Below are 24,540 nucleotides of genomic sequence, written 5' to 3'. Positions count from 1 at the left end.
CGACGATCAACATGGACACGGAGCATTTGATTTGTGTTGTGGAATGTTACCTACGCAACCGATGATAACAAATACCCTGCGTACGACTTGCCGGCGCAAAACACAGTTCGAAAGAGGTTATGGTAGCACACAGACCGTACAGACCGCCATCTGTTGCTACGACGTTCAAGTTATACCGTACACGTTCTCAAGTTCAGATTGAAGAACGCCTTAAATAATAGGTACCTTCTCTAACATATAAGCTGAAACTCGCTTCAAATCGGTGACCCAACAACAGTGACGTCATGACACACTTTGAAATGAACACCCAGTAGAATTAATTATTAATACGAGATAAAATTGTGTTTTACACGTAAATAGGAGAAGTGGGACTTCACCCACTTCATCTGAATAACCGTCCCTGGCATGCGCGTCTCACGCACTCTTCCGTACATGCCTCAATCCGCGAACTATTTCTAACCATTCCGAACCCGTGTCAAGAGTTTGTTGGAATGCCCAACTGCAGTACATGTTTCCGGTTCAGTACTGGTTCAAATTGTGTTGGAACGCTTTTTCTGTACTGCGCATGCTCATGATGGTTACGGATGGTTCCTGACTGTTGTTGGAACGAACCTAATGCTTTCATATAAGTAAGCAATGTACATTTCAGGGTAATGGGAGTTGTCCCTGTCCATCAGCGCCTTGCCCATCACCCCCCGTCAACAAGGAGTCGTGTGTTTGACGCTGGTCTCCGAGCTCGCCCTCCCTGCTGCCAGTTGTCAAGTGAGTAGCATAATGACGAGCCAGCGAGCAACCTACTTCTCTCTAGTCCACTTTGTTTCACCCGAGCACACCGTGAACAAGAGCATCAGACTGCATTTCCAACAAACCAACCACAAGATGCGGTCAGAATTAGAGGTGTCGCAGCAGCGTTCCAGCTTCAGAAATGGATGAGGTGGTTCAGATCTGATTTGTTCTGCAGTTTTTTTACGACATGACGAACAAGAATGCCCATGTTGCAGTGTAAGGGTGGAGTAACTGTTGTACAGCTCAGAAAATCAAAAGTATAGAGTAAAGATTGTATATTGAAATGTAATCTTTTATATAAGTGATTATTTGAGCAGAGCATTTTACAGAGATGCTGCGATTTTGTCAGCTGCCTCTAAAGAAGACTTCGTCAACGTCTGTAAGCATTTGTCCATGCTTACATATTGTTTCGACTTCGTATGTTGGAAAGAATACAATATAAAAAAATTGTATGAGATCGTGTTCTATGCAAAGTAGGGAATTGAAGCAAAGCAAGTAAGCTGTTATTTATTTAGTTGCTATGAAAAAAAAAAAACTGTAAAGAAAGCAAATAGATACATAGATATGTCCATTAATCGATTTACAGAAAGCATTTGGCAATCACGTGCAAGTAATTTTTATGAAACCTGTTTCGAATTGTATACTATTATGTGCATAGTGATGAAGACTTTGTAAGACATGTATTCCAGGAGAATACAGTATATACTACACGTGGAAATCAACAGGAAGCTGTGCACGTCATCCAGTGTACTTGTTTCAGTTAGTAAATTTAATGTGTACTGTACCTTAATTAATTAGAGAGATATTTATTGAAAGGAAAATATATATTAATTTGTAAAGATATTTTAAATAGAGCAGTAAGCCAGTTTTAAAATTTTCTGATCACTTTTAATATTTTAGCGAATTTCAGTAACATCACTAATATTTTAGTTTTGGTGCACAAAATATTAGCCATAAAAAATTATTATTATTATTAAATTAAATCAAGATTTACTCTCGTTGTTTATTGCTTCCATTTAATGCAGAAAATTGTTTGTGTATTAAATGTAAAAAGAGAAGTATAAGAACCGCGAATTTGAAGAGAAATATCTGTATATGAGCCTAATTTTGAGTGAATGGTGAAAGTTTATGTGAAATAAAATTAGTACCGGTATTTTATTATAAAGAACTAGAATCCTAGGAAAACTTATTTCTTTATCTGTGTTTTAATATTTCTAATCACGTCACTAGGTCCAGAAACTCGACTTAAGAGTTAATATCTTCAAAATGACTTTCATTTTCTTTTATTTAAGGTACAGGAATGAAGATTTTGTATTTAAAAAATGTGTTTTAATTTTTTATCATATGAAAAATGTTCTTTAATGACTTGATGATCATGCGAACCAAAGGCTGTAGCTATTAGAATTAAACTGCGAATTTTCTTTTTAATTTCAGCTGCATAATGAAATTATTATAGTATGTAGTATTTCTTCTGTAGCTGAGAGCTGAATTCACTAAAGTAAGTTTTTTTTTTTTAACGAGATTATGACACACAAGCTGCTCTTAATGTGATGCATGGGATCCACAATGCAGTAAGTACAAAATAGTTATTATAATAAACGAGTTTGTAAGATAAGTCCAGCTCACTTTAAGGCTTTGAAACTTCGGTATCCTGCCACACACAACACTGACGTCTGATTTACGTTATTTCATGATCAAATGAAACTGAGAGATGGAATAAATTTACAAATATAAGGCCCGGTTTCTTCAGCCTTTGTTAAAATGCTCCTAACATAGCGTTAATTACCTGTAAGTTAAAAGTATGAATTGCTGTTAAAAATATTGCGTTTCTTCAACTTTACATTTCACATTTTAACATTCAGTTTGTTAACTCTGTTAGGACCAGAGATTCTAGAGTTTAACCATAACCTATACCCAAGTATAGGCTCACTTCTGTTTTCTGAACTCTGACAATTGCGATTCTCGCTTGTTTCCGTTGTTTGATTCAGAGAGAATAGAAGTCTTTCTATTCTCTCCGGTTTGATTTCTGCTTCTTTCCTCGTCTGTATCACAATAGCGTGGAGCGGTGTATTGGTATTGCTGTTATGAAATGGAAAATACTGGAACAAAAAGAACTCTTGGGACTAATTTATCTTCGTTCGAAAGAAACCTTCTGCTGGAAATTATTTCGCAGTATAAACCAATTAATGAGAATAAACAAACAAACGGATCTAAGTTGAAATCGAAAAGTGAGGCTTGGCAGAAAATAGCATATACCTTTGTATGAGCTTCTGTTCTGTCAAATCGCAGAAATCATCCCCTCTGTTTATGCATTCATGGATATCATTTTCTAAATAATCCAGATATGTAAGTTCAGCATCTAACGCACCAGCCATATTGGATACTTCTATGCTAACAGAGAGTTAAATGATTTAACTGCATGAAATTGGGCAGTTAAATTAACATAGGTTTTAACAGCCTGTTAGTACTAACAGTAGTTGAAGAAATGCTTCAACTGTTAAGTTTACAGTTAAAATGGAATAACACACTGTTATAATTTAACAAAGGTTGAAGAAACGGAGCCTATATGCTGCAAATTAAGTATAATCTTTGTATTTTGGATGTTAGTCGAAGGGCACCACAAGGCAACAGGAGATAGTAGCAAGGTTAAGGACTCACATGATGACGAACGAGGAAGTGATGACTTGACTTGAAGAGGGAAGCAACGTTAAACTGCAGAGTAAGAGGAATGCAAGTCCACTAAGAAAGCACTTGAATGTGAGGCACAAGGAGCATGGGAAAAGCATAGAAGACTAGTGATGAGGAAAAAACTAATTGATGAGTCAGGATGTGAAAATGGGAGAGGAAGTGATAGTAATAAGGGTGAGGCCCGGTTTCTTCAACCTTTGTTAAAATGCACCTAACATAGCGTTAATTACCTGTAAGTTAAAAGTATGAATTGCTGTTAAAAATATTGCGTTTCTTCAACTTTACATTTCACATTTTAACATTCTGTTTGTTAACTCTCTGTTAGGACCAGAGATTCTAGAGTTTAACCATAACCTATAACCAAGTATAGGCTCACTTCTGTTTTCTGAACTCTGACAATTGCGATTCTCGCTTGTTTCCATTGTTTGATTCAGAGAGGATAGAAGTCTTTCTATTCTCTCAGGTTTGATTTCTGCTTCTTTCCTCGTTTGCATCACACTATCACAATAGCGTGGAGCGGCGTATTGGTATTGCTGTTATGAAATGGAAAACACTGGAACAAATAGAAATCGTGGGACTAATTTATCTTCGTTCGAAAGAAACCTTCTGCTAGAAATTATTTCGCAGTATAAACCAATTAATGAGAATAAGCAAATAAACGGATCTAAGTTGAAAGCGAAAAGTGAGGCTTGGCAGAAAATAGCCTATACCTTTTATGAACTTCTGGTCTGTCAAATCACAGAAATCATCCCCTCTTTTTATGTATTCATGGATATCATTTTCTAAATAATCCAAATATATAAGTTCAGCATCTAATGCACCAGACATATTGGATACTTCTATGCTAACAGAGAGTTAAATGATTTAACTGCATGAAATTGGGCAGTTAAATTAACATAGGTTTTAACAGTCTGTTACTACTAACAGTAGTTGAAGAAATGCTTCAACTGTTAAGTTTACAGTTAAAATGGAATAACACACTGTTATAATTTAACAAAGGTTGAAGAAACCAGGCCTAAGAGTGAATTTTCAAATGTATGTACTGAACTAACCACATTTTCAGTTATTCGGAAGATATAACATAGTTGCCATTATTTATGAAAGGACCCTTGCAAAACAATAAATTTCTATAATATTTATCTATTATTTACAACAGATTAACAGTTTTCTTGCAATTTTTCAAGTGAGTTCGTAACAAGTCCAAACAACAAACCAAATAGAGTGAATTTAAATAACTCAGTTACACATTATCTTGCATATCTGTGTTAAGAGTCTCTGATCATGTGCAGTGTCTTGTATCTGGAACTTAAAATATTCCAATGGCCCATTCTTTCTTTGGGTAACTATACATTGTTGTATAATAAGTAGGCCCTACTATATACAACTCCCACTTTCCTGCTTAGTGGAACATCATGGTGGTACCACTGGATTATGCCATTATTATGTACAAAAATGTCAGACAATATCAATGATCGTGCAAATATAAAAGAAAGGAAGGTATTTAGTGCAGGTTGGGTAGATTTATAACTTTTACAGTGATCACATCGTGTCTTTAGAGTAGTTTGCTACAATTTAGAAGTTGTTTTCAATGATTTAAGTACAGTGAAATGCCACTCTTACGAACGCTGAAATTACGAATTTTTCAGAATAACGAAATAATTTTTTTAGTCCCAGCCATTTAGCGGAGAGCTGGGTAGTATCGGACATCGGGTAATATCGGACAGTGCATTTCTTTCATCTACCACCAGATGGTAGTATTTGAATGACATGGGTACGTTTCTCTATGCGACATCACAGAAACGTAACCATGTCAATCAGGTACTATCATCGTGTGGTGGATGAATGAAACTGTCTGATATTACCCGATGTTCGATACTACCCGACTCTCCCCTACTATTAATTTACAAGTTAAAATGTTCAGTTTAAAGAATGCATAAGTAACGAACTATTCAGTTTAACATATTAATAATTCATTTCACTACAAAAAAAGTTATTTTAACGAAATTAGGCTTAATAAGCAGTTCAAAAATTACTTAAAATAAATTCGAAAGAAAATAAAATAAATGAGTTTTTGCTAGGCTAGAATAATTATTCAGTTGTCGAATATGCATGCTTACTTACTTAGCCTACATGACTTTTAAGGAACCCGGAGGTTCATTGCCACCCTAACATAAGCCCACCATTGACCTCTATCTTGAGCAAGATTAATCCAGTCTCTACCATCATATCCCACTTCTCTCAAATCCATTTTAATATTATCCTCCCATCCATGTCTCGGTCTCCTCAAAGATCTTTTTCCCTCCGGCCTCCCAACTAACATTCTATATGCATTTCTGGTTTTGCCCATACATGCTACATGCCCATCTCAAACTGGTAGAATGTGCGTAATTATCATTATGGTACCGATTCTTATTGAAGTTGCATTATAATATGGATGTACAGTATAACCTAACCCAGGTACAGTGTCTGTTATTCCATAATATGGGACACAATTTGTAGGCAGATTTAATCAATTTTCGGCTTAACGAAATTTCACTATAACGAAAATAATTACAGTATCCCCTTGAGTTCGTTATACTGGCATTTCACTGTAACATTTTTCTCCCTTGTGTAATGTGGCAATGTATCGAAGTTTCACCCAGCAAGTCCATAATGGTTGTTCGATCTGAAATAAGTTTGTAAAAATGCAAGTCCAACTCACTTTTTTAAAGCCATATTAAAGCAAGTTCATATTTTTAAGAGAGAAAATACAAGTCCCGTTACACTGTTTTGGCTCTTGGTTCATCTTATTGCTTGCTTAAAACACAAGAATGAAATAAAAAAAATTAGAGAAAAATTTTGTTTTTCAGCTTTTCTTTAAAGTTACTATTTTGTGGCTTATGTGACTTCAGCTCTCACGTATAGATTTTAGAAATGATTTCTACTTGAGAAGTTTTTTTGTCAAGCTTCATATTAAACAAATTTAAATATTAATTCTAGAGGAACGTCTAAATACGAAGGGCAATCAGAACATAATAGCTTCTGTTTTTTATTTAATTTAATTTTTAAGGATGTCTTACAGATGAAAGACTTATCGTAGCCTTAATTTCTTCATGAACTAGTCACTTCTATAGTCCCATCGCTCTAATTTCCGGCAGCCAAAATTACGTTGCTGGTCGGCTACATTTAAACGTGTGCATCTTGTGATTCGCTGATGAAGACGTTACACATTTCCTAAGGCTGGATAAATACTTAATATAATCGCCCGCCATTTTGGCTCTTTCGTTGGCGTTCACAGAAAGCACACGAGGACATTATTTGCCGCTCAATTATTTGGTGAATTACAGTGTGTTTGATTTATTATCATAGGAGCTACGACATGATAATGTTTAACGGTGTGGCAAATAGATCCCTCGTCTGGTAGATCAGCAATGAAAGAACAAAAATGGCGAACGATACTACCTACCTAGATTTTATAGAGCCTTGACTTCCTAAGACGTAAGCAAAGAGGAGGAGTCACGCCTGGAATAACAGTGTCGCAACTATAAATATATATATTTTTTTTCGATCCCTGTACATGAAGTATGTAATGCCGTATGGTAAAAAAGAAGCATATAAACCACTGATACCCAGTGTATTTCGAAATCTTATAGTCCTAGAAATCACATCTTTAAAATCCTTTTAATAAAATAGACGTGAAAATCATATGCTATGTGGTTTGGTATTATGGTGGCTTTGGCTGAATTGAGTTGGATGTAAGTAGGGCATAAGTAGAGGTTAAGTGTGGCTCAAGTCCTTTTGCATAAATCAGCTAAAATTGAATCCTAATAAGGGGTATAAATATACAAAATTTGAAATCGAAATGTCAAAAAATGAGAGAAAAAAAGTTTGACAACACTGTCAGGACTTTAATGTTGCATTGTTGATATATATATATATATATATATATATATATTTTTTTTTTTTCAGGAAATCATTGTTGTTGTATGTTAGTTTACTTCTGTAATCAGTGGAAGTTTTGTTTCAGTATACCTACATAATTAAACAGCTCCATAATCTTAATAAGAAAATAGTTTTACAATGGATTCCAGTTCACTGTGGAATTGAAGGCAAAGAATCAGCAGACCAACTCGCTAAGAAAGGCTGTTACCAACTATAAGACCATATTATAACCCAACTTTTGATTTCTCTAAAATCAAATTTGTATTTACTGTATAGACACAGTCAAAGTCAGGATAGGAGAAATGTCTGAAGGACGTGAAATAGGGAGAGGAGAACAACAAGGATGCCCTTTATAATCTACCCTGTTCAACATCTGCTTGGAGGATTTGGTGAAGAACTATTTTCAGAACATGGGAGAGGTAAAAGTAGGAGGAAGAAGAATAAAGTGCATAAGATTTGTTGATGATACGGCATTGTTAGCAGAAGAGGAGATGATACTAAGGGATATGCTACTGGAGCTAAATGACAACTGTGAGCAGTATAGAATGAAGATAAATGCAAACAAGACGAAAACCAAGATTGTCGGAAGAAAAATAAAGAAGGTAAACTTGCGAATTCTAAATGAGGCAGTGGACCAAGTGGACAGCTTCAGATACTTGGGGTGTCTATAAGCATTAACATGAGTTGCAGCCAGGAAGTCAAAAGGAGGACAGCAATGGCAAAGGAAGCTTTTAATAGAAAAAGGGAGCATCTTCTGCGGATCTCTGGAAAAAGAACTAAGAAAGAGACTAGTGCAGTGCATTGTGAGAAGTGTGGCATTGTATGAGGCAGAAACATGGACATTGAATTGAAGAGAAGCGAATAGAAGCATTTGAAATGTGGATATGGAGAAGAATGGAGCATGTGAAATGGACAGACAGAATAAGAAATGAAACTGTGTTGGAAAGAGTGGGTGAAGAAAGAATAATGCTGAAACTGATCAGGAAAAGGAAATTGGTTAGGTCACTGGTTGAGGAGAAATTGCCTACTGAAGGATGCACTGGAAGGAATGGTGAACGGATAAGAGTTTGGGGAAGAAGAAGATATCAAATGATAGACAACATTAAGATAAGTGGATCATATGCGGAGACAAAGAGGAAGGCAGAAAATAGGAAAGATTGGAGAATGCTGGGTTTGCAGTGAAAGACCTGTCCTTGGGTAGAACATGTATGTTTGTATGTATGGTCAAAGGTTATGGATAAAATGAAGGATCACCTAAAGATCTTGCAGGGGATCAGTTTCTACTCAACTCCAATCTCATATCAGATAATCCAAGAAATTCTGCTGTAGCAGCTTTCCATCTCCTAACTGGACAAGACTGCTTGGCCAAACACCTGCATATGACAAAATTATTTCATCACCAAATTGTGTTTGTGTGGAAGAGATGAAGCTATGGACAGAAACCATCTAGTTAACTCAAGTCTCTCCTGAATACTTGTAACATCTACGAAAAATATTGGACTGCAGGACAACCATAGGTATGATTTGGATGTTTGAGGTAAAGCATTATTGATTATTGCCTGGATAACAACTTTGAAATCAGTAAAAATAACAGGTTTGGAAAATGTCTTGATTCTTTGAACTAAGTTAACAGTTGTATATGGCTTCCATCTTCCCTTCAAATTTCGAGGCACCCTTCCAAACACCAACATTCCCTCACCATCACGACCGTCCACCAAAGAGCCTTCAGTATAAATATGAAGCCAGATTTCAGAAGAATAATTACAGTAGAGTTTCACTAATCCGAAAATCTGGTTAATCCGAACAAAATTAGCTTAAGAAAAAAAAACTCAATTTATTGTAATAGTACAAAGTAACGAAAAGAAAAAATGTATAAATTTACTCAATTTCTTTTACATTAAAAAATTATGAAAATTTCACATTCAAGGGTACTTACAACAATTAGTTTTTTCTGTACTTCATTTACACATCTGCCAGCTTTCTATGGAACAGCAGCAATGGTGGAGAGAAGCTGGGAGAAGGCTAATTTCGACCAGAGACACACAGTGATGTGCCTGGCAGTCCATGGCTTCCATGGTAGAGGAAGCGCAAAGAAAGCTTTCCCATTTGACTGATGCACAGAGAACGATATTCTGTCCTCGTGTCGTAATGCTCGTTACAGGGTTGCTATGAATCACCTAATGCTGATTACAGAGCGCATTCGAAAGCACGGTCTTGAGCTGTTCGTATCGTGGAATGTATTGTGCAGAGCGGATAGAAGTCAGCGTATGCATTACATATTCTGTGTTTCATCCCTGTTATAAGGAGTTTCATATATTTTAAAGTGTGTTTGTTAAATAACAGAGTTCTGTATAACATTCTATGTTCTTAACAATGCCCCTCATTTGGCTCTAAATTAGGAAGTGCTAATAATAACGTTTATAAATTTATGAAAAACAAAACAGGCTCCACTCATACCATAAAGAGTATATACAGATTAAAATAAACCGACCATTGTACCCTAGTTATGGGAACATTTTAATAAAATCACATAGTGCTAGTATTTTATTACAACATCAAATATCAATTATTACATGATTACATATTTCTTATAACATCTTTGTCATTTCATTCAGTGATTTTGTATGTAAAAAAAATTCGTGCTTCTGTATTTTCAACAATTACATATTTCTTGTAACATCTTTGTCATTTAATTCAGTGATTTTATATGTAAAAAAATCGTGTTTCTGTATTTTGAACAATTACATATTTCTTATAACATCCTTGTCATTTCATTCAGTCATCAGCTTGAAGACATTGAGGTGATTGGTCTTCTTATTGGAGCTTGTGGTGTGATTCCCAAGTTCTTTGAACGCTTCAGGAAGACTTTTGAACTACCACAGACACTTACTGCTGACATCATAACTTCAGTTTTGAAACGCTCTTGCCAAATTCTGAGTCATCATATTCACTCTGTTTAATTTTTTTTATTCACTTTCTATTCATATATGTATTTTAATTTTCTTTCTACAAAATTTATGTAAATATTTAATATTGCAAAATTCATGTAGAAGAGTATACTGAGTCCTTCTGGGCTACCTCCAATGGGAGGCAGTTATTACCTCACCTAGTTATATGTAAAAAAAATCGTGCTTCTGTATTTTCAACAATGTTATGTTATTAGTTACTTTGCAACAAGGTTTAGGTTACGTTACATTCGCTGTGATAAATCTCACTCGAAACATCAAGCCAGCAGAAGACTGAGAACTGTCGACAGTATGCAAATCAAATCGAAGTGAGGTCGAGTGCACCCGAACGTTTCTGAAAGTTCGCGCAGCTTTTCATGGCAAGCTCTTCTTGCGTCTACTCTAAACTATGCGCTGAAAAGAGATTGCACCACCCGAAAGACAGTTGTGTGTATGAACTATGTGGACGAAAGCGTGAGACTTTTCACTTCGAAATGTGTGTAAAGAGAGTGAGATCACTGAACAGAAATAAGCTATAGTTTAAAAAATGCCCGTTCAGGTGCGATTTTCAATATTATTATTTACACATCTGTCATACTCATAAAATCAGTCATTTTCTGTTGTAACGAAGTGAATCTGTTGGTTGTGGTTCTAAAAATAGCCAACAGGGTACTCCCACTACCCCACCACCGTCTCTCAGCGCTCGTGAATAGCATGCATTGCATTACAGGAAATATTTTGGTTAATCCGGAAATCTTGTAATCCTAATAGGTCTTGGTCCCAATTAGTTCGGTTTAACGAGACTCTACAGTACTATTAATTATATCTGGTGCTAGTTTATTGCTCCAGCCGAATGTCTCGTTTAGACTTAAAAAAGTAGGAAGCATTATTTTCTGATTGCCCCTTGTATCTGTTAGACTGGTCTTGACAGTCTCTTTGCAAATGACTTGGTAAACAAAGTACTGGTAACCTTTTAGTTAAGACATACGAACATAAAATAGGGATAATTTCAAGGGAAAAATTGTTCCGGGGCCAGGTATCGATCCCGGGACCCTTCACTTAGCACATGAATGCTCTACCGAATGAGCTATCCAGGAACTACACCTGACACTGTCCCAATTTTTCCCTTTGCATAAAATAGGGATGTTTATGTGCAACACAAAACTGATAGACGTACTGTACTAATTTTTATGTGAGTTTGGAAGATGCATTTTCTGCCCATTTAGAGCTTCTAAGTTCCTGATTACGTCTGCATTGTTCCACTGTGCAATTTGCAATTCCTATTGAATCGTAAACAAATTTGGTCTCAATAGAACATCCAGTTCAGACATTTTTGTGTGGCTTTTCGAGCATGTTCCAGAGCAATGTTGTGCATTTGGTTCAAACACTCAGAATGAACTGTTAACTCGAAATATTAACTGTGTTCAGCGCTTACAAAGAAAAAAATATATATATTTTTCATTGCATTTATTATAAAGACGTAAAATTTATCAAAGTAGCGAAGAAAAATTGAGAAACTGAAAAATGATTGCATACAACTGAGTAGTGCCCTGTATCAGCAGTGAAGGAAATGTGTTAGAAATTCTGTGTGTGTACATTTCGAAGAGTTCATCACAGTTCAAGAAGAGCAGAAGAAGAGAAGAGATAATCACATGTTAAAGAAATCTGGACAGAAAGTGACTACTAAAAGTTGAAGCATTTCACAAGTGAATTTTGATCTCAGTGTCTGTAGTATAAATAAAATTAGGTTTTAATAACGGGAAACATAATATATAAATAAGTTCTGTGGACTTCTGTGTGGTTTATATGTGTATGAATGGATTTATTTTTTTATTGGCAATTATTCTTTATCCCCTCGCCATTTTCAATATTGAAAATTCTGAAAGTATTTGAAGTAGATTTATATACAGTGAATTATATTACAAAAAAAAATAATAATAAAATTTGAGACCTGTTTAATTTTCCTCATAATGTTAATAAAACCAAAGGCAATTTGAATATTTTACCAAAAAAACTGAATAAATGAGAAAATTTTATAAAAATTGTGTTTGAATTTGCTACTTATGAATATAGCAAGTTGCCTCTGAATGATCAAGGATATGAGAACTCAAAATCAGAAGTGAAAAAGAAATAATTGGTCCATGTAGTACATTGACACTTCTTGATAAGTAATAACCTCCTTGAAAAAATGTACTTTGGAGTCTCTTGTACAGATAGTTCATGTTTATGTCAGTAGTAATGTTAGTGATAGTATTGATAATAGTAGTAACAATAACAACAATCATTGTAATATATAGGCTAGATTGTTGCAGTTTCAGTCCATCCTCTGTGGTCATTCTAAAATTCTCTTCCTGGTTGGTGTGTATTTTGAAAGTTATGTGGGAATTTTGTCCTTTTCCATTAGCCAAAATGTAAGGAGAGGAGTCTTCATATTATGTGGACCTTTCAACAGAGAGAAGAAAGGCTACACAGAGTTTCAGCTTCGTTTTTCTTACCAGATTTTCAGTTGGAGTTAAAAGTGAGTGTCAGTGAAAATGTAAAAAAAATTCGATTTGTATTATTTTATTTTATTCTTAAATGTTTAAAGATTATTAGTAATCCTGGCGCTACAGTCCCTTAAGGACTCAGACCGACTGTATTCCAATTTAGTATAGGGTCTTCCAATAAGAGTGTCCTACTTTTAACATATAACAGCTACCGTATTTATGAAGCTATATCAGTCATATTTTTCATATGGTTACAGTTGTTGACAAATAATCGTTACACCATTCCACAACATGTAGAAATCATTAAAATTTATTATTGAAAAAAGTAATCTGTTCGCCAAGCATTCCGTGCGTTACATGAAGTGTACAGTGTGTGTAAGATACCGTGGTCTGATAAGGGATTATTTTTGGCCTCCATTGGAAGATATGGATCTCAAAAAGTCCTGTTTTAGCAAGTTGGCGTCACATGTCATACTGCTCACGAAATAGTCGAGAAGTTCGAGGCTTCATCATTTCGCGTGGTGGTGATGTCAACTGGCACCCGAGATCATGTGATTTAAAGCCGTTGAATTACTTCTTATGGGGTTATGTTAAATAATGGGTTTATCCCAACAAGCCAGAAACAGTTAATGATCTAAAGAACAATATCACATGCGTTATTCATGGAATTGAACCTGGTATATGTTCGTCTGTTATTGAAAATTGGAAGACCCATATGTGCACAACCCAACGGAACCGTGGTGGCCATTTAACTGACGTTCTCTTCCATACATAATGGCATTAAGTGTGCTTCATTATAACAATAATTAAATAAATAACGCTCTTTCGTTTATACGATTTTTTTATTTTAAAAGTGTGACACTCTTATTGAAAGATTCTTTATATGATGTTTCAAATAAGGTCCCAGATTAATTTATTTTATTATTATTATTTTATTTTATAACCACCACGACAGTCCAGTGTCTAAAGTGCTGAACTCATAAATTTGTGGAGCCAGGTTCGATTCCTGGCATACCCCTGACTTATGACTTGTTGGGCAAGCCCGTAGTCCAAGTAACACAGCCCACAGGGGTTTACTCTGGAGCTGCAATTCCCCTGTGGTATCCCAACAAATCTCCATCATCACCTCATCTCATCGCGGATGTAGCATAGACCAATCTTCTATGGCATATCCTGGGTAATGACTCTGTCAGTCAGGACGCAAGGAGTGGGATTACCGGATTTAACCCCCTCCCCTTTTGAACTTTAAAAAGAATGACATATTTAGATTTGAGTATTTTTTACTCATAATCGTTTTCCTTCTCTGATTTTTCACTGTCAGAGTAACAAAATCTACATCGACATAAGGCATAGTCCTCCTACCCCTCCTTCGATATACTGTATTCATCATTCCTGTTTCATTCTCCATCTTTGGTGAGTTCCATATTCCATTATTATGTTTAATTAAATTTATTTCTATATATTTTATTGTTTCCATGTATTTTCTTCTTATGTAAAGTGTCTTATCTATCATATACAAATAACTGTTAACTAAATATATAATTATTTTTTTGTAAGTGTAATAATGACACAAGCATTTTTTAAATATACAAAATTAAACAGAAGTTAAAATTTGTTGAAAATTGGATGGTTGTGAAAAAATTACGTTTTAAAAATGTTACAAGGATATTCATGAATATTGGAACATAGTATAATATTAATGAATATACCACAACAACATAATAATAATAATAATAATAATAATAATAATAATAATAATAATAATACACAAAATGTAAAATTCCGATAATGTAAATTGTATACAAAATTCTGCTGTCGGTAAATTGGTATACACATCTGGCTTATAGTTAGTTCCATAAACATTCTACTTCTTGGAAGGGGGATTAGGGTTGAAATTTCGATATTTTCGTCATAATTATGAATTTTTCACTTTCATGCTTAAAAATAAAGTACTCCAATGTTTTTTCTTTCTCAGTATGTAGAATTATGTTGTTTGTAGGATGCTATTTTTTTGGCTTTCATTTTTTTTTTTTATGTATATGATGTTTCTTGCGTCACTAATTTTGTCATATTACCTTGAAACTTTCAGACTATGCTCATCATAAATATATGATTAATTAAATTTGCTCTGAGAGTGTGTGAATTATGTATTAGTGAATTTTTCACATGTTAAAATTACAAAAATAACCAAAACCTGGTGAAATAAAAAATTTAAAAAAATTGTTATAAATATATTAATCGCACAACAAAACCCAGAGACAATTCGTAATTGTCTAAGTTTGTAATAACTACTGACCAAATTTCAGTTCAATAAAATAAAGTTTGTAACACAAGGAGCATTATGTGGCAATACAAAAGACAATAAAATAATTAATAAATGAAAACATCTCTGGCCTATGAAGATCAAATTTGAAGTGATAGCACATGTTAATTGTGTGAGTTTATGATACAAATTTGAAAAATATAACTTAAAAAAATATGTAAGTTGTAAATTTCAGCTCTAATTCTCCAAAGTAAAATAATGTTGAGCATGGCATGTTTAAGAACAGTTGCTGTGTCTTATATTTGCAATCCTATTTCGTCTTGTTTATTCCACACTTTTGGAGAATAAAAAGAAGACTTTTTTTTTAAATTTCAGTAACAAAAATATATTTGAAAATTCCTGGGGGGGGGGGGGGACGATGAATATTCAGTTTTTACACAAATGAGATTCTTTTGCCGTGTTGTGCAGAAAAAATTCTAAACCATGTTGCTGATAAATCACTGGCTAACCCCTGAGAGTCCAGAGAAGCAAACAAAAGAAAATATATAAGCAAGAAAAGCACTGTGGATCCTTGAGTTTGTTTCATTTTTCTGACATTTTAACAGAATTTGGCATTTATCCTCTTCCCCCCCTCCCCAAGTTTTTATTTGTATTCGTGTAAAGCTTGTTTCTAAAATCACTTTTACCTTGAAGTTTGCTAATATTTTCATAATTTTCTGCAATTTGAAATACTAGATACTACAAAAAATTTGAAGTTAATATTTTGTCTCACTGTTACTCTTTTTGACTCTTTTAAGTTGTGTAATCATATTCCCTCCCCCCCCCCCTTTCCCAACATACATGACTTACTTTAACGGATTAATCACTTGATGCAGCCATCAGTTCATTAAAGTGAAATGTATTTTATTTTAACCCTTTTTGAATGACGACTTGCCAAATGCTTTTCAGCTAAGACAGTGAAAATAATTTAAAAGTGACTTCTATATACTAATATTGACAACTACGGGAACAATTTTGAATTGTCGATTATATATCGAAATCTGACCACCAGAAAGCGTTCAGCATTGTGAGGTTCATCTTATTCCGTGGAAAATGCTAAAACTTTATTTAAAATTCTTAAAAGTGCCTTTGTACATTTTTTTCCTACACTCCTGGTTTTTATGAGTCTCCTTGATCCTTCAGAAGTACAAAATGTATCTGTTTGTGAAGTAAAAATAAGATAAAAATGAGTTTACTATACATTGTTATAATATTCTATAATATTTAGTATTTAAGATAATTTTGTACCCTAAAGAGCAGATATAAGTATGAATTTGAATATATAATAATAATAATATTTATCATGTAAACAATTTTATTCCTTAACTTATATTTGCACTGATTGATTTTCAATGTATTTTTTAAGTTTAAATGGTGTAGATTTGAAATACGAGGAAGATTTATGTAAGGATCGTAGATTTTAGACAATGTTATTTTAATTTTCTGTAAGTTTTCCTCTTTAAAATTCGTCAAAGGATGTAAATAATTTCTAGTGGTGGTCTGTTTTGGGTTCAGTTAAAGTGCGCAATATAAGGCCAATTGCTTCCCACTTTCGCTATTTTCTTTCCAGTTTTATCATTCAGAAGCTTCTGTAATGCAAGGAAGTTTGGTGAAGTGAGAAGTAGCTGGTGCTTACTTTAGCTGAGGACTCGAAAGATGAAAACTTGCAGATAATGAATTAAATCTGTCAACTGGATGTCCACCATAACTTTACTGCCCAAATATTGAAAGTAAAAATTAAACATCTTGATTACACAACTTTTAACACTGTATCACTCGGAATATGTATGATAAGACTTTCTTGTGTTAAATTTTAACGTACCTTCTTTACATGTTTCGACCTATTTATGGGTCATCTTCAGAACTGGTCGTTGTTGGTCTTGGCGCCTCTTGTTGATTCCTGTGAGGGTGTGTTCGTAGTGTAGAGTCGAAGAGTGTATGTGTTTTGAAGTTGAGTTGTGTGTTGAGAATATCGTTGGGATGTGTTTTCGTGTGTCTGTATATTTCATATTGTTCTAGTGTGTTGAGTTTCTGGCTTTTTGGTTGGATGTGCAGTATTTCCATGTCTGTGTTGATGTCTCTGTAGGTGTGGTTGGCATTTGTGATGTGTTCTGCATATGTGGAGGTGTTTTGTAATTTTGTTATGGCTGTGATGTGTTCTTTGTAACGTGTTTGAAATGATCTGCCTGTCTGTCCTATGTAGAAGTTGTTGCAGGTGTTACATTTGAGTATGTATACGCCTGTGTGGTTGTATTTATTTGTTTGTTTGTGTGTTGAGATGTTTTTGTAGAGTGTTATTTGTTCTGTATGCGATGTTGTAATTTAATTTCTTGAATGAGGTTGCAATTTTATGTGTGTTTTTGTTTTCATATGTTAGTATGATGTATTGTTTGTGTTGTATTCTTCTGTTTTTTGTGGTTATGTTTTGTCATATGTATTATGTTGTCTATTATGTTGGGGTTGTATCCGTTTTCTTGTGCTATGTATTTGATTACAACGAAGAACTAAACACAATCAAATACATAGCACAAGAAAACGGATACAACCCCAACATAATAGAAAACATAATACGTAAGACAAAACATAACCACAAAAAACAGAAGAATACAACACAAACAATACATCATACTAACATATGAAAACAAAAACACACATAAAATTGCAACCTCATTCAAGAAATTAAATTACAACATCGCATACAGAACAAATAACACTCTACAAAAACATCTCAACACACAAACAAACAAATAAATACAACCACACAGGCGTATACATACTCAAATGTAACACCTGCAACAACTTCTACATAGGACAGACAGGCAGATCATTTCAAACACGTTACAAAGAACACATCACAGCCATAACAAAATTACAAAACACCTCCACATATGAGGTGTTCAGAGCTAAAGTGGATCAAGTCCATGAGATGTAGTTTTGAGATAATAGGACTTAAAGTTAACTTGCTCTAGTGGATTACCTAATTTCACTAGCAATAATTTTATTGCTCCATTCTTAAATTCTAGATTTATAAAATATAAGCAATTGTGATGTTAATTGATGCAACGCTTTGGTGACTTGATCCACTATGACTCAGAACATCGTGAACAAATAATCTGAACCAAAAGTGACTGGTGTCACCTACCGGCGAATGCTTGGAATTAAGATTTGATCCATTACTACTCGGAAAATATCCAACTTCAGATAATCAGAAAATGAATTAAACTTACTTTATGAAAATTTGTGACTTGATCCACTTTAGCTGTGAACGCCTCATATGCAGAACACATCACAAATGCCAACCACACCTACAGAGACATCAACACAGACATGGAAATACTGCACGTCCAACCAAAAAGCCAGAAACTCAACACACTAGAACAATATGAAATATACAGACACACGAAAACACACTCCAACGATATTCTCAACACACAACTCAACTTCAAAACACATACCGTATTTGCTCGCGTAATGTGCGCACTTTTTAATTAACTTTGGCCACTGAAAAATTGGGGTGCGTAAAATATGCGGATTTTTCAAATAAGAGGTCCTGTTCTGAGTTCTGAGCTGCATGATTGCCGAACTGTTCCACAAAACTTATCACTTTCAATTTATATGACGCGGTGTAATTGTTATTTTTCTTTCCCATCTTGAAATACTGTATAAATACAAGTGCACATTAGAAGTGTTGAAAGTCAACTGAAATACAAGTATTTACGGTAGGGCTAATTTTCTATACCGGTAACTTGTCTCTACCAAGGACAAGCATTGTTAAAGTAGCGGGGCTTTGGGGTTTCTTTCTGAAGCAGATACTTCAGTTGCTGGTGAATGACCTACGATGGACTGTAGGGAAGGAAAATCCCTACTACTTACTTACAAATGGCTTTTAAGGAACCCGAAGGTTCATTGCCGCCCTCACATAAGCCCGCCATCGGTCCCTATCCTGTGCAAGATTAATCCAGTCTCTATCATCATACCCCACCTCCCTCAAATCCATTTTAATATTATCCTCCCATCTACGTCTCGGCCTCCCTAAAGGTCTTTTTCCCTCCGGTCTCCCAACTAACACTCTATATGCATTTCTGGATTCGCCCATACGTGCTACATGCCCTGCTCATCTCAAACGTCTGGATTTAATGTTCCTAATTATGTCAGGTGAAGAATACAATGCGTGCAGTTCTGTGTTGTGTAACTTTCTCCATTCTCCTGTAACTTCATCCCGCTTAGCCCCAAATATTTTCCTAAGCACCTTATTCTCAAACACCCTTAACCTATGTTCCTCTCTCCTACTACACTGAAAAAAATATGTACGTAAAATGTGTGCACAAAATACACGGAGCAAAAATAAAGTTCAAAATAATCCCTTAAAAATTAGGGTGCGCAAAATTACGCGGGGTCGCAAATTACGCGAGCAAATACGGTACACTCTTTGACTCTACACTACGAACGCACCCTCACAGGAATGAACAAGAGGCGCCAAGACCAACAACGACCAGTTCTGTAGATGACCCATAAATAGGTCGAAACATGTAAACAAGGTACGTTAAAATTTAACACAAAGTCTTATCATACATATTCCTAAAAATTAAATTGTGTATCTCATGTCTGTGGTGGATATCCAGTTGTGCAGAGCTGATGAAATTCGTAAGCTAAAGCGTGAGCTGTAAACAAGCGTTGTTTTTATTTGCTGTGTTGTGTGTCGACCTAATTGTGTGGTACAGATTTGTCTTATCTTGCTCTGAGGACATGCTCTGAGGTGTGAGTACTTGGAAACAACGGCTGTGGAAGTTGTGAGACATGTTAAGAAATTATGATGCTGTTAAGATATAGACTTCTTAAGGTCACAAAGTTTTAAATCTGTAATGTAATAGAAAGAGAACGGTATGTGAAAGTATGTGATTGTAATTGAAGTAGAGGAAATGGGAGGAAAATTAAAAAAAAAAAAAGTACAGAGTAAATAAATAGGAAGTTTATTAATAATAAACAATTTAAATTATGTACAATTTTAATTATGGGTGTAATGCCCCCTTACAGACCAAAGCAGAGAATAATATTCTCGGTAACAAACATTCACAATGTATAAGATCTCGTAGAAATCTGTTTTCAACTGTTCTATGTTATGGATCAAAAACAGGGTCACTTTCCTTGCTGTAAACTTTGGAGTGGGCCACAACATATTTCGAAAGTATAAAAACTTTTAGTTAAAATATGGAATAATACAGTTATCTTCTTTTTTAAATTAAACTTCGTATTTTATTAATTTATCATTAAAAGGTAATTCTCACTTGGTACCATTAAATGATTTTCAATAAATTAAATGTTAAATGATAAAATGAAATACGTGTGAAGTTATTTTTTATTTTTTCACAAAAAAAAAGGAAACACATTCACTGTCATACAAGAAGAGCTCAAAAACAAGAGCAATTTCTATATTTATCGCCATCATCACTGTCATCTTCATTGTAGATTCCTACAGGCCTTGTTCTGCTTAAACATTTCATTTGATGTAGGCTTTTCATTTGTAAGCAATTGCTAGTATCCCTGTCCTTCCACAGGTCCTTGTCCAACTGTCTAACTTTGATCATGTCACGTAATTCGGGGTCATACTCGTTTTTTTTCCCCCTTCCTGACGACCATTGAAATATCTTTCTTGGTACAGTATGGGTATTCTTTCATCCAGCATTCTTCGCAATGTAAGGCCTTAAGGTCCTTGTACACAATCAAATTTTTCTTCCAATTCAATACTTCGTAAGGAAACTTTTCAAAGACTATTTCATATTGACAAGATTTTAAAATATGTGCTTCATGTTTATTGTAACCTATATACTCATACACCTACATAACAAACATAATATAAATATGTACATCCTTCAGAGAGTAACTAGACTATGCAAAATAATATATATATATATATATTTTTTTTTTTTGCCACCAGGTTGTCTTTTCGACATTTCTGGTCTTCTCTCCTGGCCGTGGCTTAGTTGTAACCCACTTCTGAGGTTGGGGCACCTGGAAGGCGGAGTTACATTACCCCAATGATGTGATAGGATGATTATGATAATGTGGTGCCAGGAGAGGTCTTAAATCTAAACTTAACCTTTGTATTACTTAACTGCACAGTACCCTAAAACGAATAATATAATTGCATATTGTTTTAAAACAGCATATTTACGATTAGTTAGGTTATAGGTTAGAATCTTCTACATTCAAAAAATATATGTACCGGTATCCATACTTAACACGAGATATTTGCCATGCAGTTCCCTCATATACATTGATTTTCTGTCCACACCTGTGGAGTAACGGTCAGCGCGTCTGACTGCGAAACCAGGTGGCCCGGGTTCGAATCCCGGTCGGGGCAAGTTACCTGGTTGAGGTTTTTTCCGGGGTTTTCCCTCAACCCAATACGAGCAAATGCTGGGTAACTTTCGTTGCTGGACCCCGGACTCATTTCACCAGCATTATCACCTTCATATCATTCAGACGCTAAATAACCTAGATGTTGATACAGCGTCGTAAAATAACCCAATAAAAAAAAGTACATTGATTTTCTTCATTTTACTGTGGTATTCCACAGAACACACGGTATATAGGCATATGTTTAATTCATATAATTCAATCAACTTGCAAACAACTTTTCTCGACAAGGATGCCATGCTTTTTTCTTTCCCCCTGTACCATAATATTTTGGAATCTCATTGATAAACTCTTTGAAAGAATTGTCATATATTTGATTTACTTTGAAAACTTTTAAAGTGATTTGACAATAAAACTTTTACAGAATTAGCAAGTCTTGAAAAGTCTTATGAAGTTTTGAATTTGACGAAAATTTGGTCGTGTAAACATCTTTAGTTTCTGACCTAAAACTGCATCTGCATGGTTCAATTTTTCATATGTGTACACATGCAATCTGGAAAGAATATTGAAAGAATCAAGTTAAAAACGCACGTTCAGTTAAGATTCATGCAGATTTTGTGTTTACATGGTGCGCTGTGTTGAACATCCTCTTCACTACATATATATATATATATATATTAACTAATAATTAAATAACAATCCAATTCTTAGGCATATTTGATTCTCAAAATTGTGGTTGGACACTCCATAGGCACTCGTATTTGCGATACTCTTCAATAAAGCTAATCGTACTTGTCGCCATTTTCAGTTTAAAAGGTTGACCATTACCAAACAAAATTCTCGATTTATTCAAAGCCACCTAGAACAGGGATGCAGAACTGGCGAGAGAGGGGTCAAAGTATAGGGAAAGCTTTGGTTCTCCGTCCACATTCCACCGGCATTGAATGACGTCTCTGTGACCTGTACGCAATCACATAACACAGACACTGAATACAAATCCCCTCCCCTACCAAGTCAATGATGTGGGGATGGAAGGAAGGGATGAGTGACGTATTCTGCCCTATGACGTACGCTACAATTGGCGCCCACTTCTGCAAGCCTGACCTAGAATAATCAACTGCTTGCTTACATACTTACTTACTGGCTTTTAAGGAACCCGGAGGTTCATTGCTGCCCTCACAAAATCCGCCATTGGTCCCTATCATGAACAAGATTAATCCAGTCTCTATCATCATATCCCACCTCCCTCAAATCCATTTTAATATTATCTTCCCATCTACGTCTCGGCCTCCCTAAAGGTCTTTTTCCCTCCGTCCTCCCAACTAACACTCTATATGCATTTCTGGATTCACCCATACGTGCTACATGCCCTGCCCATCTCAAATGTCTGGATTTAATGTTCCTAATTATGTCAGGTGAAGAATACAATGCGTGCAGTTCTGTTTTGTGTAACTTTCTCCATTCTCCTGTAACTTCATCCCTCTTAGCCCCAAATATTTTCTTAAGCACCTTATTCTGAAACACCCTTAACCTATGTTCCTCTCTCAAAGTGTGAGTCCAAGTTTCACAACCATAAAGAACAACCGGTAATATAACTGTTTTATAAATTCCAACTTTCAGATTTTTTGACAGCAGACTGGATGATAAAAGCTTCTCAACCGAATAATAACAGGCATTTCCCATATTTATTCTGCGTTTAATTTCCTCCCGAGTATCATTTATATTTGTTACTGTTGCTCCCAGATATTTGAACTTCTCCACCTCTTCAAAAGATAAATTTCCAATTTTTATATTTCCATTTCATACAATATTCTCGTCACGAGACATAATCATATACTTTGTCTTTTCGGGATTTACTTCCAAACCTATCTCTTTACTTGCTTCCAGTAAAATTCCCGTGTTTTCCCTAATCGTTTGTGGATTTTCTCCTAACATATTCACGTCATCCGCATAGACAAGCAGCTGATGTAACCCGTTCAATTCCAAATCCTCTCTGTTATCCTGGACTTTCCTAATGGCATACTCTAGAGCGAAGTTAAAAGGTAAAGGTGATAGTGCATCTCCTTGCTTTAGCCCACAGTGAATTGGAAATGCCTCTGACAGAAACTGACCTATACGAACTCTGCTGTACGTTTCACTGAGACACATTTTCATTAATCGAACTAGTTTCTCGGGAATACCAAATTCAATAAGAATATCATATAAAACTTTTCTCTTAATCAAGTCATATACCTTTTTGAAATCTATGAATAACTGATGCACTGTACCCTTATGCTCCCATTTTTTCCGGCATTATCTGCTTGCTACATGCTACTATTGAACGAAGTAACGCTCAAGATACGTACTGGCGATTGGTAGTTTTCAATTGCTGCATGCTTTCTCATTTTTAGTGGAAAAAGGCATGCACAATTGAATGTGTTTTATTCACTCTTGCTTACATTATTTGAATCCGTAAAGTTGAAAAAAAAGTTGAACCATATAGATGCACCTCAAGAGACTCTCTTCAGCATTCTTTCTTCTTTGAATGTCAGAGTTCCTCCTGTGCTCTAGTCTTGATACCCTTGCACTTTGATGGAGTTCATCCACCTCAGTGGCATTCATTCTGCTTAAACAGAAAATATTGTAACTTTTAATTCAACAATAATGTTACTTTTATTTCTAGCTTTCAACCACACACCCGTCAACAATGGGTATTCCACTCAACACTGCAACACAGTAGTCGTTATTGCACTCCAGAGAACAATGACTATTTACGTGTGTTATTGAGAAGAACAACAATGTACTGCCAATTTCAACTAATGTTCACAAAGCACTATTTACAAAACAAAACTGTCAGTTCACAGTTCGTTCACTTTGTCTAGTTCTTCTAGCTCACTCACTCAAGTTCACGGTACGTCGAACTCAAGACTCCCAGAGTCAGCTCACTGCACTTTGAACCCCAGACGCGTTGCTTCCGCCTGGACGCTGCCACAGTTACTCAAGTCCACTGCACGTCGAACCCAAGACTTCCAGACGCGTTGCTTCCACCTGGATGCTGCCACAGTTACTCAAGTTC

General features: G+C 35.2%; 1 protein-coding gene across 2 annotated transcripts in view; it reads left to right on the top strand.

Annotated features, from left to right (window-relative positions):
- The window catches only part of ZnT63C (zinc transporter 63C), a 239,585-nt gene extending 224,663 nt beyond the window's left edge, over positions 1-14,922 (top strand). For both annotated transcript variants that reach the window (XM_069824501.1, XM_069824502.1), the window contains exon 10: positions 650-14,922. In XM_069824501.1, coding sequence (XP_069680602.1) covers positions 650-721 — 72 coding nt within the window. In that variant the 3' untranslated portion in view covers positions 722-14,922. The remainder of the gene's footprint in view (positions 1-649) is intronic.
- Positions 14,923-24,540: the final 9,618 nt, after the last annotated feature.

The sequence above is a fragment of the Periplaneta americana genome, chromosome 4 (genome assembly GCF_040183065.1).
Source record: "Periplaneta americana isolate PAMFEO1 chromosome 4, P.americana_PAMFEO1_priV1, whole genome shotgun sequence".
Lineage (NCBI taxonomy): Eukaryota > Metazoa > Arthropoda > Insecta > Blattodea > Blattidae > Periplaneta > Periplaneta americana.
The sequence above is the reverse complement of the archived record's forward strand: the minus strand, read 5'-3'. Positions and strand labels throughout refer to the sequence as shown.